General features: G+C 35.5%; 1 protein-coding gene across 9 annotated transcripts in view; it reads left to right on the plus strand.

The window, feature by feature from the left end:
- LOC145715080 (ubiquitin carboxyl-terminal hydrolase 9X-like) overlaps positions 1-16,987 on the plus strand; it is a 173,803-nt gene that overhangs the window by 138,029 nt on the left and 18,787 nt on the right. For all 9 annotated transcript variants that reach the window (XR_014137099.1, XR_014137101.1, XR_014137100.1 and 6 more), the window contains 7 exons: positions 5,625-5,798; positions 8,844-8,985; positions 10,075-10,822; positions 11,222-11,345; positions 11,923-12,148; positions 12,651-12,780; positions 16,560-16,745. Coding sequence is in view for 5 of the 9 variants with exons in the window: in XM_081794666.1 (XP_081650792.1) it covers positions 5,625-5,798; positions 8,844-8,985; positions 10,075-10,822; positions 11,222-11,345; positions 11,923-12,148; positions 12,651-12,780; positions 16,560-16,745 (1,730 nt within the window). In the remaining 4 variants the exon portion in view is untranslated. The remainder of the gene's footprint in view (positions 1-5,624; positions 5,799-8,843; positions 8,986-10,074; positions 10,823-11,221; positions 11,346-11,922; positions 12,149-12,650; positions 12,781-16,559; positions 16,746-16,987) is intronic.

Here is a 16,987-nt window from a genome sequence, read left to right on the forward strand (position 1 = left end):
TTTTTCATGACCAAAAAGCAATGTTAAATACTTATTCCCTAGTTTTCCTTTCTTCCAACACAGGCAGCACAAAAAGCCAGTGTTCTTGCCATATGAATATGGCATTTTCATCTAGCTTCTTTCATCACAAAGTGTGTATTGGAATATGCAGTATCCCATTGTATGGATATTCCACATTTTGGTTTTCTGTTCATAAATTGATGGCCATTTCAGTAATTTCCTTCCTTTGGCTGTTTCAGTAGTACTTCTGTCAGCATTCATGTTGTATAAGTTTTTGTGTAGGCTTATGTTTTCAATTCTCTTGGTATACATGGTAGGAATGTAGTTGCTGGCTCACATGGTAATTGTTTTAAGTGTCAGGAACCCCTCAAACTGTTTCACTTCCTCTATCATTTTACTTTGCCACCAGCAAAGTGTGTTTTTCAACATCCAGTATTTTATTTTTCATTTTTTCTTTTTCTTTTTTTTTTTTTGTATTTGTCACAACCTTCTGAGTTGGTTTGAGGTGACATTTCATTGTGCTTTTAATTTGCATTACACTAATGAGTAGTAGTGTTGAATATGGATTCATATGTTTCTTGGCCATTTGTTTTGTTTTTAAGAAAGTGTCAGGGGCGCCTGGGTGGCTCAGTCGGTTAAGCGGCCGACTTCGGCTCAGGTCATGATCTCGCGGTCCGTGAGTTCGAGCCCCGCGTCAGGCTCTGTGCTGACACCTCAGAGCCTGGAGCCTGTTTCAGATTCTGTGTCTCCCTCTCTCTGACCCTCCCCTGTTCATGCTCTGTCTCTCCCTCTCTCTCAAAAATAAATAAAACGTTTAAAAAAAAAAAAAAAAAAGAAAGTGTCTATTCAAGTACTTTATTGTCTTTTTGTAGTTGTGTTGTAACAGTTCTTTGTATATTCATCATACTAGGCCCTTATAGATGATGTACACCTATTTTCTTCCATTGTGTGGATTTGTTCTCCATTCATTTGGTAGTATCCTTTGATATACAAAACTTGTAAATTTTGCTGAAGGTTCATTTAGGTATTTTTTCTTTTTCGGTTTCTATTTTAATGTATTATTTTTTTATTGTAGAACAATATATGTTACATATAGCTTAAAAGCTTCCCATTTTAAATGCTTTTAGGTTTGGGGCGGTTAAGTGTCCGACTTGGGGACTTTGGCTCAGGTCATGATCTCACGGCCCATGAGTTTGAGCCCCACGTCGGGCTCTGTGCTGACCACTCAGAGCCTGCAGCCAGTTTCGGATTCTGTGTCTCCCTCTCTCTCTGACCCTCCCCTGTTCGTGCTCTGTCTCTCTGTCTCAAAAATAAGTAAATGTTGAAAAAAAAAATTTTTTTAATAAATTAAATAAATGCTTTTAGGTTTACAGTGCAATGGCATTGAGCACATTTATATTTTGGTGCACTATCACTGAAATCCAGAACTCTTTACCTTCTAAATTGAAACTCCATATGCATTAATTAGTAACCCCCATACTGGGTTTTACATGTTGATTTTTATATCCTGCAACTTGGCTATATTTTTGCTGAATGCTAAAAGGTGTGTGTGTGTGTGAGAGAGAGAGAGAGAGAGAGAGAGATATCTTTTGGTAGACCTGCCAGTGCTGTGTTGATAGAAGTGAAGAAATAGCTAAAAGGTGTGTGTGTGTGTGTGTGTGTGTGTGTGTGTGTGTGTGTGTGTGTGAGAGAGAGAGAGAGAGAGAGAGAGAGAGAGAGAGAGATCTTTTGGTAGACCTGCCAGTGCTGTGTTGATAGAAGTGAAGAAATAGGCATCCCTGACTCACTCCTGATCTTAGAATGAAGTTTTTGGGACACCTGGGTGGCTCTTTGGTTAAGTGTCAGACTTTGGCTCAGATCATGATCTCCTACTTCACAAGTTTGAGCTCATGTTGGGCTCTGTGCTGACAGCACAGAACCTGGAGCCTGCTTTGGAATCTGTGTCTCTCTCTCTCTGCCCCTCTCTCAAAACTAAACAAGAATTTTTTTTTTAAGTTTTTTTAATAGAAAAGAAACAACCTTTTTTTTTTTTTTTTTACCATTTGACCTTTACCTTACATCATATGTACTAATATTGACCCCAAATGGATGAAATAACCTAAACGTACCAAATAAAACTATAAAATATAAAACTTTCATAGAAGAAAGCAAAGGCAGAAAGCTTTAGTACATTGGGTTTTGCAGTGATATCTTGGTATGACACTAGTAGGAAAAATAGCCTAACATTCTATATCCAGGGAAAATATTCTTCAGTAGTGAAGGGGTGATAAGTACATTCTCAAATAAAGAGAAGTTTGAAACAACCAGTATATTCATTGAAGTAGAATTACATAACTAAGTCATGCTCAAAAGGATAAGGAAGAAAAAACTGATATACAAACAATAAAATAATAGAATTCTATGCTTAAATTCAGTTATATTAGTAGTAATATAAAATGAAATTGATCCAGTTAAAAGCTGTAACTTGTCAGATCAGAACTCCAATTATATACATCCTGTATATGCAAATTTAAATTTAATGCTGTGGGTTGAAAGTAAAGAGATGTGGGGCACCTGGGTTGCTCAGTCAGCTAAGCGTCTGACTCTTTGATTTCGGCTCAGGTCACAATCTCTAGGTTTGTGAGGTTGAGCCCCTCTGCACTAAGAGTACAGAGCCTGCTTGAATTCTCTCTCATCTCTGTCTCTGCCACTCCCTTGGTCCCATTCATTCTCTCCCAAAATAAATCAATAATACTTTTAAAAGTAAAGAGATGACAGTACATGAGATACCAGTACACATATATATTGATAAAATTACAGTTACTGGAAACATCAGCTACTGGCTAGGATGCCAAGAAATAGGGTCACCTATTGCTGCTGTGAACGTAAAATAATACAGTTATTCTGAAAAGTGGTTTGGCGTTTCTTATATATCCAGGAGTTGCAGTCATGCACAATTTTCCCAGAGAAAAGAAAACTTAGGTTGACACCAAACTTGTACACAGTAATTCGAAGCAGCTTTAAATAGCCATAAACTGGGGGGAAAAAACAAGCTTTCTTCCAGAACTCAGTAAGTTTAATGAATTGGTACATCCATATTAGGTACCAGAAAGCAATGAACTATTAGTACCTTCAACAACTTGGGTGAATCTCAGTATTATGCTGAGTGAAAAAGATGTACACACTATATAATTTTCTTCATATAAAAAATTTTTTTAAGTTTATTTATTTGGAGAGATGGAGCAAAACAGGGGCAGAGAGGAGAGAGAAATTACCAGCAGACTCTGCGCTGTCAATGCAGAGCCCAACACAGGGACTGACATGGGGCTCGAACTCACGAACTGTGAGATCATAACTTGAGCCAAAACCAAGCAAGAGTCGGACACTTAACCAACTGAGCCATCTAGGTGCCCCTTCACATAAAATACTTGAAATGACAAAGTTTTAGAAATAAAAACATATTACTGTTTGCCAGACATTAGGAATCAGTGGCAGATAGATTGGTGTGATTGTAAATTAGTGCTTCAGAGATCGTGATGACTGTTCTGCATTTTGACCATAGGGTGGACACAACAGATACACAGGGAAGTAAAAAATTGCTTACTGATGCGCATGGGCAGCTCAGTAGTTTAAGTGTTCAATTTCAACTCAGGTCATGGTCTCATTACTAGGGAGTTCAAGCCCCCACATCTGTCAGCACAGCCCGCTTCAGATCCTCTGTCCCCCTCTCTCTGCTCCTCCCCCTGCTTTCGCACGTGATAACATGCTCTATCACAAATACAAATGGATAAACATCTAAGAATTTTTTGTGGGGCACCTGGGTGGCTCAGTGGGCTAAGTAAGCATCCAACTTTGGCTCAGGTCATCTCACAGTTCCTGAGTTCAAGCCACGTGTTGAGCTCTGTGCTGACAGCTTAGAACCTGGAGCCTGTTTCAGATTCTGTGTTTCCCTCTCTCTGCCCATTCCCGCTTGCTCTCTGTCAAAAATAAACAAATTTTTTTTTCCTTTTAAATTTTGTTGTTGTTGCATATAGCTTGGAGCACCTGGCTGGCACAGCCAGTAGAGCATGCAACTCTTGGTCTCAGATTCGTGAGTTGAAGCCACACATTATATGGAGAGATCGATTCAAAAATCAAATCTTTAAATGTTTTGTTTTGTTTTGTTTTGCATATAGTTAAATACCACAGAGATATGAGTAGAAGTACGCCTAGAGAAATCTTAGTAAAATTGGAGTTTGTACTACTATCCATATCCTGATTGTGACATTCTATAGGCATAGATGGCATATTTCGTGTTATTTCTTAGAACTCTGTGATTCTACAGTTGTCTCAAAATGATCCAATCACTTAATATAAGAAAAGTTGAAAGAACAAATCCAAGTAACTTTGGAGAACAGTACTTCGAATACTGTAAAACTAAAAAAAGTTGGTTTTAAGAAATTAAGGCTATGGCAGAGTTTGACTACTAACAGTAGCTTTAGCAGATTTCGGTGGGTAAAGACTGAAGTATTGTTGGTATCTTGATTGTGGTAGTCATTACTGTGCTCCAAAAAGATTGAATGTTAATGTATGTAAATTTAATTTTTTTTTTAATGTTTATTTTTGAGAGAGAGACCGTGCAAGCTAGGGAGGGGCAGAAAGAGGGAGATACAGAATCTGAAGCAGGCTCCAGGCTTCTGAGGCTCTCCACACAGAGCCCGACGTGGGGCAAATCCACAAACTGTGAGATCATGATCCAAGCTGTAGTCAGGTGCTTAACCACCCAAGCACCCCCCCAAATTAATTTTTAAAAATAAGCATCTAAAAATAAAAAATACCTAGTTTTTAAGTTACAAAAGTACACCACACACAAATGAAACACAATAAACTTCCTTAGCACAGTTAATATTTTACCATGTTTTGGTCAAATGAATATATTTTATCCTCTTAACATATATTATTCTATTACTGTTAAAAAGTATTAATACCATCCAAGATGAAATGGGTGTTAGCAGCAAATAGTTTTCATTTTTTTTTGTTGTTGTTGTTCACACTATTGGTATTTTTCTCAGGATTGGTTGCCTAAATTGTGTTTTATTTTATATTATCTTTTGATTGTATCTGTTGATGTCAATTTGTTGATTGAGCCAGCAAGTCATTCCTTGCCTAAATTTTAAATTCATTGGGATTACTGGGAATACATTAATTCTAGAATATTAACTCTTCTCTGTTTTCATTTGGAAAAAAAAAATCCCTTTAGTTAATAATAAATGTCTATGGACTTTACAAGATAGCATGTAAGATTTAAGCAGAATTAAATGCCAATCTAGTAATTGTGACAACCCTGGAGTTGTCATTTTCATGTTAATGGTACCTTTACTTGAATTCAGAATGCCCAAATACAGTGTTTTATAAAAAGGACATGATTCTCAAAGCCTGCTACCCATAGTTTCATGATAATCCTTTCATGAAGCATAATTATTACTGTAAGCTTCACTTTCAGTAATCATTGCCACTCAAGAGATAGTGTTTATTTCTTTATTTCCACTTCCTGTCTAAGGCTCAACTTAAATTTCTGACATTTTTCTTGTGGTTATGAAAAATAAAATATGGATATTCTGGGGATATATAATATAGTACTTAAGTTTATTCTGTTTTTTCCTCAGACTTTGGGGTGAACCGGTTAATTTACGTGAACAACATGATGCCTTAGAGTTTTTTAATTCTTTAGTGGATAGTTTAGATGAAGCTTTAAAAGCTTTAGGACATCCAGCTATGCTAAGTCAAGTCTTGGGAGGTTCCTTTGCTGATCAGAAGATTTGTCAAGGCTGCCCCCATAGGTAAGTGGTAATTAAGATTTTTATTGTTCTAATTTTAGAATATGTGCTGCCAAAATGAGCACAATTAATTAAGGTTTTTAGTATCTGCTTTGCATTAGTCCTTTTTTTCTTTTCTTTTTTAATAGTATAAATGAAATTTTTACTTTTGCTTATGTAGGAAAGCACAATGTACCAAATACTACTAAATGCCTAGGATTGTGAATGAGTTACAATTCTATATTATAACCAAGTGTTTGTCTTTTCACTTTTTATCCTATTGAATATCTCACTACTTTCTCTTACATTTTTGTATCTTTTGTTATGTCATTTTCCCTACATCTACACTTAGAGATTTATGTCATCATCAAAATTAAAATTGAAATATCTTAAATATAGTAAACTTAGAAGGTAACTGGCAGGTGTGGGGCATTATTTCCTGTACAAATATAAAAGCTAACTGTTAAATTACCATTGATCCTTGTCATTCTTGAGATAGGTTCATTATGTTTGCACATCAAACCATTAAGCAACATTTCACAAGGCATTATTTTGTTTGGGAGTTAAAAAGAAATTGATTTGGGGCACCTGGCTGGCTTAGTCAGTAGAGCATGTGACTCTTGATTTTGGTATTGTGTGTTTGTGTGTTTGAGAGACCACTCAAGAGCAGGACTGGGCAGAGAGAGAGGAGGAGACAGCCCAATGTGAGGCTCAAATACACAAACCATGAGATCATGACCTCAGCCAGAGTTAGACACTGAACTGACTGAGCCACCCAGACACCCCTAGGGTTATGGTTTTAAACCCAGATACAGGGCCAAGATTATGTTTTTAAAAATTAATTTTAAAAAGAAATTGATTTATGAAGAGTTTCTAATGGAAATAAGCAGTGACCCTTGGTTAGCATTAATATTTCAGAAAGTTCACTGATGGATATGCATTTGTGTCTGTGGTGTATAAGCTTTAGTTTGGGGCTTAACTGCTGTTTTTATAAGTGTTGATTTCAAATCCTTTCTCACCAAAATAATCACAATAAGAGTGTTTTTCTGTAGTCTATTATTCTACAAACTATATGCCATTTTGTTACTCTATAAACATTAGCTGCGTATAGTAGGTAAAGCAGATTCTTTTTAACATAGGGAAATGTTTGGAGAAAGATAATATTACATAACTGAGAAATTTTTATCATGTCCTAGTGCCATTCTTTTGGAAAAAGGTTGGTGGGGAGCAAGACGTTTATTCACCTGGTTTAGCCAGTGTTTCATTCTTATGAAAGATATTTTACATCAGATGGGCAATCAGTATCCAGCAGTCCTCAGTGTTTTTTTTTAATCAGTTCTCAAACTTAGTTGTAAATTATTGCTTTATTAAGTAAAAGTAAAGTGCAAATTAAGTAAATTTGAAACTAATTCCAACTAAAACTAATGTTACTATCACTAGATAAATTAGGGGGTTTCATGCTAGAGTTCCAGCTCTTTTCAGTATTACAGAGCACTGGTTTCTTAGAGAGTCCTGTTTTTTTGCAGAAACACTCAATTCCATTTATTCTCTAAAAGTTTTTTTTTTCTCCTTGTGTGCAGTTTCTATTACAGTAGTAATGAGTCATTCATAGATACTTGTACACTTGTTTTCTCTTTTTAAGTTACAGGCTTCTAAATCTGAAGGACTGTGTCTAAAACATAATATCCCCTTGTGCTTTAATACATGAGGCACCCTTAATGTATCTGTTGGATGAGTAAATGTAATGGTTGAGAATGTATTCTCAAACTACCACTTACTGAGTTTATTTAGTGTGTGTCATCAGGTATTCCTGCAAGTTGCTTTTATGGAAAATCATGTGGCATGCTGATTCCATTCCCTATTACTTTTTTTTTTTTTTTTTTTTAATTTAAATTTTAGTTAGCCAACATATAATTCAATATTGTTTCAGAAGTAGAACTCAGTGATTTATCACTTACATACAACACTTAAGTGGTAGTCACAAGTGCCTCCTTAATACCCATTGCCCATTTAGGCCATCTCCCCAACCACTCCCCTCCAGAAACCCTCAATAGGGGATTAACCCTCTATAGTTAAGAGGCATTACTTGTTCTCTACTGATTTCTATGACTTTGTAGAACAGAACATCCAAGGTAACAAGTGTGTTGGATGTTTGAACTTACAAATTCTGTTAGAACCTGATATCTCAGTGCTGTAAATATTAAATGTTATTATCAGAGAAGTGGAGGAACATTTAAAATTTTCGTTCATGATTAGCCTTATTGAATCTTTCCCGTTACCTTTCCCATTGCCATAAATTACTACTTGAAGAGCACAAGTACTAAGCAGTATGAGAGACTATAAGGAACTTAACCAGTGAGGTTAGAAAAGCCCTGACTTCAAGTCACCCTTCTGCCTAGTAAAGTGCACCAAATTAATCTACTTGACACCTTACTCTCTTTGACACCCCCGCCTCCCATCCCACTCCAGTTTCCTTATCTGTGAAATAGGAATAGATACGCCTCTCTGACAGGTTTCAAGAAGGTGAAGCAATGGTATGTATAAAGAATTTAATACATGGGGCGCCTGGGTGGCTTGGTCAGTTAAGCGTCCGACTTCGGCTCAGGTCACGATCTCACGGTGCATGAGTTCGAGCCCCACGTCAGGCTCCACGCTCTGAGCCATCAGCCCAGAGCCTGACGCGGGGCTTGAACTCAACGCATCGTGAGATCGTGGCCTGAGCTGAAGTCAGACGCTTAACCGACTGAGCCACCCAGGCGCCCCTAAAAAAGAATTTAATACAGTGTTGCCTGGCTGACTCAGTAGAGTGGAAGACTCTTGATCTTGGGGTCATGAATTTGAGGCCTGTACTGGGTATAGAGATTACCTACAAAATTAAAAATTTTTTTTAAAAAATCTGTATTGCCTACAGAAAAGTAAGTGGTAACTGGAAACTTACTAACAACTATGGCTAATGTATCTGACATTATATAATAAATAGTTGAAATGTATTTTGTATCAAGTGTACAACTAAAAATTATTAGAAACCCAAGGAATAAATTCTTTTGTCTCTTAAAATAATATCTTTAGGTACGAGTGTGAAGAATCTTTTACAACTCTGAATGTAGATATTAGAAATCACCAAAACCTTCTTGATTCTTTGGAACAGTATATCAAAGGAGATTTATTGGAAGGTGCAAATGCTTATCGATGTGAAAAATGTGATAAAAAGGTATGTATTGTATAATAGTTTCAAATCAGGAATTAACATTTAGCAGAACTGGAAGATGTCAGAGTTGCTTCTATTAAACCTCAAAATTTACGTCTCTCCTGTCTCTATTTTGTAGCAGTGATGGCAGAGAGGCAGGTGAGATGATTTACTTAAGGGTTTGACAGGAAAAAAAAATAAAAATAAAGATTTATCAGGGGAACTACTGAGAGAAAATAATGCCAGGACTAGGAAAAATGTTTTCATTTGGTTGATTTATTTTTGCTGTTACAATTGCTGTTGAATTCCTCAAAGCAGAATTGCTGATAATCAAAGACACTGTTCCCTTTTATATTCTAGATTACTCTTCATGTTTAGAAGAACATGTTTAAAAGAATATGTGTGCTTATTTTATTTGGTTACATCAGATTTTCAGAACCACTTGCATCTTTAAACACCAGATTCGATTTTTCAGCCCATCCAACTGATTTTATTTTAGTCTATTAAACAGTTTATGAGATGGAATGATAACATGTTTTTGAAGACACATATTATGGAAATATTTTTCTGAGCTCCACCTTGTCATCTCCCTAATGACCTGTATTATTCTGACATTAAAACGCATTTAGATTATGGCCTCTGAAGCCACAATATTTTCTGCTACCTGCAGATCTCAGATAGTTTTTGTCTGAAGCATTTTGTTTTTCACACATCCTGCCACTTTTTTCCCCCAGATACTTTTTAAACTAAGGACCTTTTCAGAACACAGAATTAACACATTACTATGTGTGCAGCATTTAGCACATTATGTGGCATCTAAATGTCATATGTATTAGATGATATTATACGCACAGTTTCTTGGGTTTGTTCATACCAGATTCTGTTCATTAACATAAAAATAAACATCAGAAAAGTAACATGAAATATGGAAACAGCCATTGGTTTCTATATCACTAATTTTCCGTTTCATATAAGACCATAATTACATATTTTAAGGTTTGATTTAAATGTTTTGAAAAAGTAGTAACAAATGATATTCATTGTGTTCATTACTATTTACTCATCTATTTGTAAATAAATTTAGATCATAAAGTCTCATTCTATTTTTTATAGGTTGATACAGTAAAGCGCTTGCTAATTAAAAAGTTGCCTCCTGTTCTTGCTATCCAATTGAAACGATTTGACTATGATTGGGAAAGAGAGTGTGCAATTAAATTCAATGATTATTTTGAATTTCCACGAGAGCTGGACATGGAACCTTACACAGTACCAGGTGTTGCAAAGCTGGAAGGAGATAATGTAAAACCAGAGAGTCAGTTGATACAACAGAATGAGGAGTCTGAAAGTGAGAAAACAGGAAGCACAAGATACAGACTTGTAGGTGTGCTTGTACACAGTGGTCAAGCAAGTGGTGGACATTATTATTCTTACATCATTCAGAGAAATGGCAAAGATGGTGAGAGAAATCGCTGGTATAAATTTGATGATGGAGATGTAACAGAATGTAAAATGGATGATGATGAAGAAATGAAAAATCAGTGTTTTGGTGGAGAGTACATGGGAGAAGTATTTGATCATATGATGAAGCACATGTCATACAGGAGACAGAAAAGATGGTGGAATGCTTATATACTCTTTTATGAACGAATGGACACAATAGACCAAGATGATGAGATGATAAGATACATATCAGAGCTAACTATCACAAGACCCCATCAAATTATGTCACCAGCCATTGAGAGAAGTGTCCGAAAACAAAATGTGCAGTTTATGCATAACCGAATGCAGTACAGTTTAGAGTATTTTCAGTTTGTGAAAAAACTGCTTACATGTAATAGTATTTATCTAAGCCCTGTTCCAGGTAAGTTTCTGCAATTCAGGTTCTTATCAGTAAAGTAATTTTTATTTCACTTACAGGATTTTTTATCAGCGATAAATACATATTTAATATTTTTCTTGTATCCTTTTTTTTTCCCCATAAAATATTAGGCTCGTTTTATTTTAACTATGTCAGCATTTTTAGTTCCAGTTAAAGTCAAATATTTAAGATCCCTCTATTTTTGAATACTGATAATCATATCTAGAAACATTAGAAGAGCTTTTATCTGTAAGTGTTTTTTTGAACAAGCATTAGTTTGAAACATGGTTTGTTGAAGTGCTAAGGTAACCACTAAAGATTACTTTTAGTCTTTTTAATGTGGAGCATTTGTTCAAACAAATGTAAACAAAAATGTATTTGATTATATGTATGTTTCTTAAGGACAAGATCACTTGTTGCCTGAAGCAGAAGAAATCACTATGATTAGTATTCAGCTTGCAGCTAGATTCCTCTTTACCACTGGATTTCATACCAAGAAAATCATCCGTGGCCCTGCCAGTGATTGGTACATGGGTTTGGATTTTACTCATATTATTGTTAATAGTTTGTTTGAATCTTTATAGCACTGCTTAATTTTTCCCTAGCCATAAAAATCTTATTTCAAATACAGGATAAAGATTTGGTAGTAATGTTGAAAAGAATATTAAAATTAACATGCCTTCTTTTAGTCATATATTGGCCCCTATTTCTGTTAACCTGTATCGTATCTCTTACTGTTTCATCATAAAATTATCTTCTAGATGGAATTCTGGCTTATGTTTAAAAACAAGATGTTTTTAAGTGTTTATGGTCTTACATTTTTAATTGTAAAGTTACAGAGAACACACTGATCTAGCAGCTGTTTTCAGCATCTTTGAGAATATAAGACCACTCCATGAGGAACATGATGGATTTTGATAATAGATTTGGTAACAGATTTGCAAAAGCCTAGACAAGTTCTCATTTAATTCAACTATGACCATTAATTGTAAAGGCGAATTTTCTTCTTTATTTGATTCATAGAAATCTGTTGGTTCACTGTAGAAGTCAGAACAGAAGCACATTAATAAAAAATTGATATTCATGTATTTTTCTTGTTTTAGGTACGATGCACTGTGCATTCTACTCCGTCATAGCAAAAATGTGCGTTTTTGGTTTGCTCATAATGTTCTTTTTAATGTTTCAAATCGCTTCTCTGAATACCTTCTTGAATGCCCTAGTGCAGAAGTGAGGGGTGCATTTGCAAAACTTATAGTATTTATTGCACATTTTTCTTTGCAAGATGGGCCTTGTCCTTCATCATTTACATCTCCTGGGCCTTCTGGTCAGGTAATTGAAAGTTTTTTTCTAACAATGAAATACAATTAATTTGTATTTGATCTTTCCTACAAGATCAAATCACTAAACATCTGTTTAACATATATACCATATATGCATGTGTGCATTTTTTAGTTTATTACAGTTGTTTCACAGCAGTGAGTAATGATTATTGGGCACCTTCAAAATATAAGGAAAATTTTTTCTGTTCAGTTACTTCTAGTTATGCAATAGGTCTTCAGATTATATATGTTTTAATATGTTTAATGAAGGTTTAATTTTATAAATTGCTAAATTTAAATGTTTTAAATAGCTTGTTGAGCATAAAAGTGTTGAGCATCTGCAATGAAGTTCTTAACTTTTTGTTCCCTCTCAAAAAGCAACTGTTTTTAGTAATTTCCTTTCTCATATTTCTGCTTAATGCAGTCATATGTACAAACATATCCATGATGCAAACATATATATAAGAATCCTTTTCTCCATATGGTGCTAATTAAATATTTGTCTTTTATAGGCATGTGATAACTTAAGTTTGAGTGATCACTTACTAAGAGCAGTATTAAATCTCCTCAGAAGGGAAGTTTCAGAGCATGGTCGTCATTTACAGCAATATTTCAATCTGTTTGTAATGTATGCCAATTTAGGTAAAAACTTTTCGTAACTTATTTAATGTATTATTTCATGTTTAATACTAAATGATGAAAGTATTTTAATGCAATGATGAGATCTAATTCCTTCTGAAATAGAAGCAGTATTCCATGTTTATATAAATGTTAAAATCCATTGCAGACTTCTTGTATTTTTTTGTATTTTTTATTTATTTTTTTATTTTTAGTGTTTGTGTATTTTTGAGAGAGAAAACATGAGCATGGGAGGGTCAGACAGAGGGACAGAGGATCCAAAGCGGACTCTGTCCTCACAGCAGTGCCCAATGAGGGGCTTGAACTCAGGAACTGTGAGGTCATGACCTGAGCCGAGATCAGATGCTTAAGTGACTGAGCCACTCAGGTACCCCTGATTAGCTTTTCAATAACAGTCCTTATCTTGGACTGTAGTTCAGAAAATGTGTCTGGTTCATGTTTTTATTTCTTAATGCTGGTTTTAAAAAAATGATGCACAGGCTATATCCTACATGATATGAATCAGAATTCCTAGAGCTAGGAAAAACTGTTTTCAAAGGAAAGTGGTTGTATTTGTCAGCTTTAAGAATCACTACCTAAAAACATTGGCCTTATACCTATGTTTTTTGTTAAAATCAATTCAATTCACTAAAACTGTGTATAAGTTATGCACTTAAATTCTGTTGAAATCCGTATCAATATCATTGTTGTCAAAATATACTTCTCTTCATTTCTTCTCAGTGGCTCCAGAGTGCTTACCTAAAATATTATGGTGTATGTTTTATTATACTCTGATGCTCATTGCATTTTTGTTTTGATTTGTTTTTAAGTCTAGTCTTGCTACTCAACAACTAGATTATAAAATTCTGGTGATGAGGGCCTTTTTCACGGTAAACATGTTTTCTAAATGGAAGGATTGTCAAGAAATTTATAAGAAATTTTCTAAAATTTTCTGTATTCTTTTAGGTCACATTTATTAAGAGGAGAAAGAGTAGTGGCACCTGGTTGACTCAGTCAATTAAGTATCCAACTTGTTTTTGTTTTGTTTTTTGTTATTTTTAATGTTTATGTTAGAGTATGAGCCAGGCACAAACAGGGATGGGACAGAGGATCTGAAGCAGGCTCTGTACTGACAGAGATGGGGCTGATGTGGGGCTTGAACTCACAAATTGTGAGATCATGGCCTGAGCCAAAGTCAGATGCTCAATCAACTGAGCAACTCAGGTGTCCCAAGTACCCAGCTCTTGATTTAGGCACAGATCTTGATTTCACAGTCCTAAGATCAAGCCCTACATTGGATCCATGCTGGGTATGGAACCTCCTTGAGATTCCCTCTCTTTCTTTCCCTCTCTGCCCCTCCCACTCTCAAAAAAAAAAAAAAAAAAAAGAGAGAGAGAGAGAGAAAAGAGAAAAAGTAACTATGTTGCATTTACAAGCATAAAATTGCAATGTTAGTTATTCAGGTGTTGATGCATCAATAGCTCAAAATTACTAATGTTTTCAGATGTAGTCTAGTTAAAAGTTTTGCAGTATTGGGGCACCTGGGTGGATCAGTTGGTTAAGCATCCAAGTTCAGCTCAGGTCACCATCTCACAGTTTGTGAGTTCATGCCCCTCATCAGACTCACTGCTGTGAGTGCAGAGCCTGCTTTGGATCCTTTGTCCCCTCTCTTTCTGTCCCTCTCCCGCTTATATGCATGCATGCACTCTCTTTCTCTCAAAAATATGACATTTAAAAAATAAATCCTTGTTTTTATTCCTGTTTTTAATACAAAACTATCAAATTTAAGCCCTCACAGAAATCATATTTTAAACAGTTGGTCACAAGTCATTTATTATTGTTCTGTAGTATAATCTTTATTTCCATAAATATATGGATTGATAAATATTAGCATTAAGTCATTAAAGCCAGATGTAGCTTAGGGTTCAATTTTTTTTGGATTTTAGCAAGGTAAAACAGTTCATTTGCCACACATTTGACTTTCTCAGTAAGGTCTCCAGCATCACCCTGTAATCAAACATGTGAGTATTTCAGTAATCAATACTGACTTCAATTGGTGAAAGATATGAGGTAGAAGAAGGAATTAGTAAGATACTGTAACCCCATGGTCTTCTGACAAGTCTTGTGAGAAAGTCTATAGTTGATTGAGGGCATTGAAAGCCATTATACCATAGTAGACCACCAGTAGACTGCTTCTCCAGTTTGCTCTGTGTGGTTTCAATATGTACACAGTCAACCATGGTCTGGAAGCATGTAGTCCGCCCCCGCCTTGAGGTACTGTCAGAAGGTCAGTTGTAGCCTAACACTATATCACAGCATGATACACCTTGCTAGTTCTCATTACACAGGCATTTTTATCATCTCATTTACATCATTACAAGAATGGTGAGTACAGCACAATAAGATGATTTTGAGAGAAAGAGATCACATCCATATAATTTACTACATTATGTTATAATTCTATTTTATTGTTTTTGGTGTTAATCACCATGTCTAATTTACAAAGTAGGCATGTGAGTATAGGGAAAAGTTAACATATATAGGGTTCACTACTAGTAGTAGTGAACTAGGCTTTAGGAACCCACTAGAAGTCTTGGAACATAATCCTTGAAAATAAGGAGGGCCTACTTAATTAATCTTTACCTTAGAAAGATTACCCTGACTAGGGGTGCCTGGGTGGCTCAGGCAGTTAAGCATCCAACTTTGGCTCAGGTCATGATCTCACTGTTCATGAGTTTAAGACCCCTGTCAGTCTCTATAGAACCTGCTTCAGATTGTGTCTCCCTGTCTGTCTGCCCCTCCCCTGCTCGTGCTCTGTCTCAAGAAATAAACATTTAAAAAAATTAAGGTTGCAGTGAAAACTGGATTACAGTGGAGCAGAACATTGTAAAACAGTGATCTATAAGCTGAGAAGATCATTGCTGCTTTATATATAGACTGGACAGATTTAGATTTAGAACATGGACATGGACAGATTTAGAAGTTCATTATAAGAAAATCAGAACTTGAAGGTTGGATATTTGACCAGAGAAGAGATGTTTAAAACCATTGTGTAGGTGTGCCTGGCTGGCTCCATGAGTAGACCATGTGACTCTTGATCTTGGTGTGGGAGTTACGGTCACATATAGGGTATAAGAGATTACTTAAAAAAATGAAAATCTTTAAAAAAAAAAAAAAAAGACCAAGGTATAATAGTGCCATTTGCCCAGAGGAAACCTAAAAGGAGGAACCCATTTGGGAAGGCTAATTTTTTTTTTATTTTTTTAATACATTTATTTTTGAGAGACAGTGAGAGAGAGAGAGAGAGGGAAGAGAAGGAGAGAGAGGGAGAGAGATACAGAGTATGAGTGGGGGAGGGGCAGAGAGAGGGAGACACAGAATCCAAAGCAGGCTCCAGGCTCTGAGCTGTCAGCACAGAGCCTGACATGGGGCTTGAATTCACGGACTGTGATATCATGGCCTGAGCCACCCAGGTGCCCCAAGAAATTTAATTTCTCATTTAATTTTGTTTCTGTCTTTATCACTTTACCATATGTTGATGAGAGTTGCTATCTAGGCCCCAAACAGTATACTACCTTAGAGCTCAGTGTAATCAAAATGCCACAATTTCACAGTTAGAATAAACTAAATCAATGTACTTTCAGCAGTTATGCAGTCTGCACTTCTTCAGCTTACACAATGAGCTTTAATCATAAAAATTATAAGCAAGTATATTATTTTTTATTAGTTCAGTACTTGCCATTCTTATTGTTTTTTGTCTCTTTATTTCTCCTGCACATTATTCTTCTCCCTTTTTTTTATAGGTATGGCAGAAAAGACACAGCTTTTGAAATTGAGTGTACCTGCTACACTCATGCTGGTATCTTTAGATGAAGGACCAGGTCCTCCAATCAAATATCAGTATGCTGAATTGGGCAAGTTATACTCAGTAGTGTCTCAGCTGATCCGCTGTTGCAATGTCTCATCAAGAATGCAGTCTTCAATCAATGGTAAAGTAAAATGTTTTATTCTATACAATGATTTAAAATTAATGGTAGGCTACTATAGTACTTAATTAAAATTCTGAATATTTATAAAAATGAAGTAAGAGTCTGAAGGTCCATTCTTCTATGTTTTTAAACCATTAAGTTGTTCCACGTGTTAGAAGATTTTTTGAAAATTTACTCCCTAATGTGATAAATGCCTTATTTATGAAATGGTTACTTCAGAATTTTAACTTGGTAAAAAAACA

Source organism: Panthera onca, chromosome Y (genome assembly GCF_046562875.1).
Source record: "Panthera onca isolate mPanOnc1 chromosome Y, mPanOnc1 haplotype 2, whole genome shotgun sequence".
Lineage (NCBI taxonomy): Eukaryota > Metazoa > Chordata > Mammalia > Carnivora > Felidae > Panthera > Panthera onca.